At 61.4% G+C, this 772-nt stretch overlaps 1 protein-coding gene across 1 annotated transcript in view; it reads right to left on the bottom strand.

Moving 5' to 3' along the window:
* PLD3 (phospholipase D family, member 3) overlaps positions 1 to 664 on the bottom strand; it is a gene marked incomplete at its 5' end in the record, with an annotated part of 2576 nt that extends 1912 nt beyond the window's left edge. The window contains 3 exons of the mRNA XM_009578873.1: positions 32 to 215; positions 313 to 461; positions 614 to 664. Of these exons, the coding sequence (XP_009577168.1) occupies positions 32 to 215; positions 313 to 461; positions 614 to 664 (384 nt within the window). The remainder of the gene's footprint in view (positions 1 to 31; positions 216 to 312; positions 462 to 613) is intronic.
* Between the last annotated feature and the right edge of the window lie 108 nt (positions 665 to 772).

Genomic DNA, 772 nt, shown 5'->3' with positions numbered 1-772 from the left:
GCCAGTCGTCCCGTCTGCCGGCAGTGCAGACCTGGGCGGCGGAGGGTTCGTGTGTCCGTGTGTCCTCGTTGGTCATGGTCCAGTAGAAGGAGGCGATGTCCAGGCTGCGGGAAGCGGTTCCCAAGAGGTTCATCCACGTGGAGAAGGTGGACGGATTCGGCACGGAACCGTCACTGAAGGTCATTCCCTCCGGGATGCTCTCCACAAGGACAATCCTATGGCGGAAATTCAGCAGCACCGGCACCGGTGAGATTGTAGCGCCAGGATGCCGAGGGTCTCAGGGGAGCATCACCCCCCATAAGCTCGTCTTACCGGCACGCGTCACTGCAGGATCCGGCATCGCCGCCGGCATCACCGCTGGCATCACCGCGGAGGGCTGAGCTCAGCCGGAGATTGAAGAAGAGGAGGAAGATGAGGAGGAAGAGGGTGAGGATGGCAGAGAGCAACATGCCGCGGGAGCACTGGGATGGAGAGAGAGTGTCAGCACACCGAAATTAAGGAATAAATTAATTTATGGGGTTTAAAGCCACCCCCAACACCGGTGGGATCTGGCAAGGGATGGCACCGGATCCAGCTGGCACCGAAGCTGGCCCCCATAGACCGGGGGAGTTACCTTCGGTGGGAAGCGGGTGGGCTGCGCCTCACAGTCCTCCAGTGGGTCCAGCTGTGATGGGGGGCAGAAAACTGGGGTGGGGGGACCCTGAACCAGGGCGGGGGCTGGTTTGGAGGTAAAACCCACCCCAAAATGCCCGGGGTCCCCAGGGAAAAGTGC

This window comes from Fulmarus glacialis, unplaced genomic scaffold, assembly GCF_000690835.1.
Source record: "Fulmarus glacialis isolate BGI_N327 unplaced genomic scaffold, ASM69083v1 scaffold21335, whole genome shotgun sequence".
Lineage (NCBI taxonomy): Eukaryota > Metazoa > Chordata > Aves > Procellariiformes > Procellariidae > Fulmarus > Fulmarus glacialis.
This window is presented reverse-complemented; position numbering and strand designations above follow the sequence as displayed.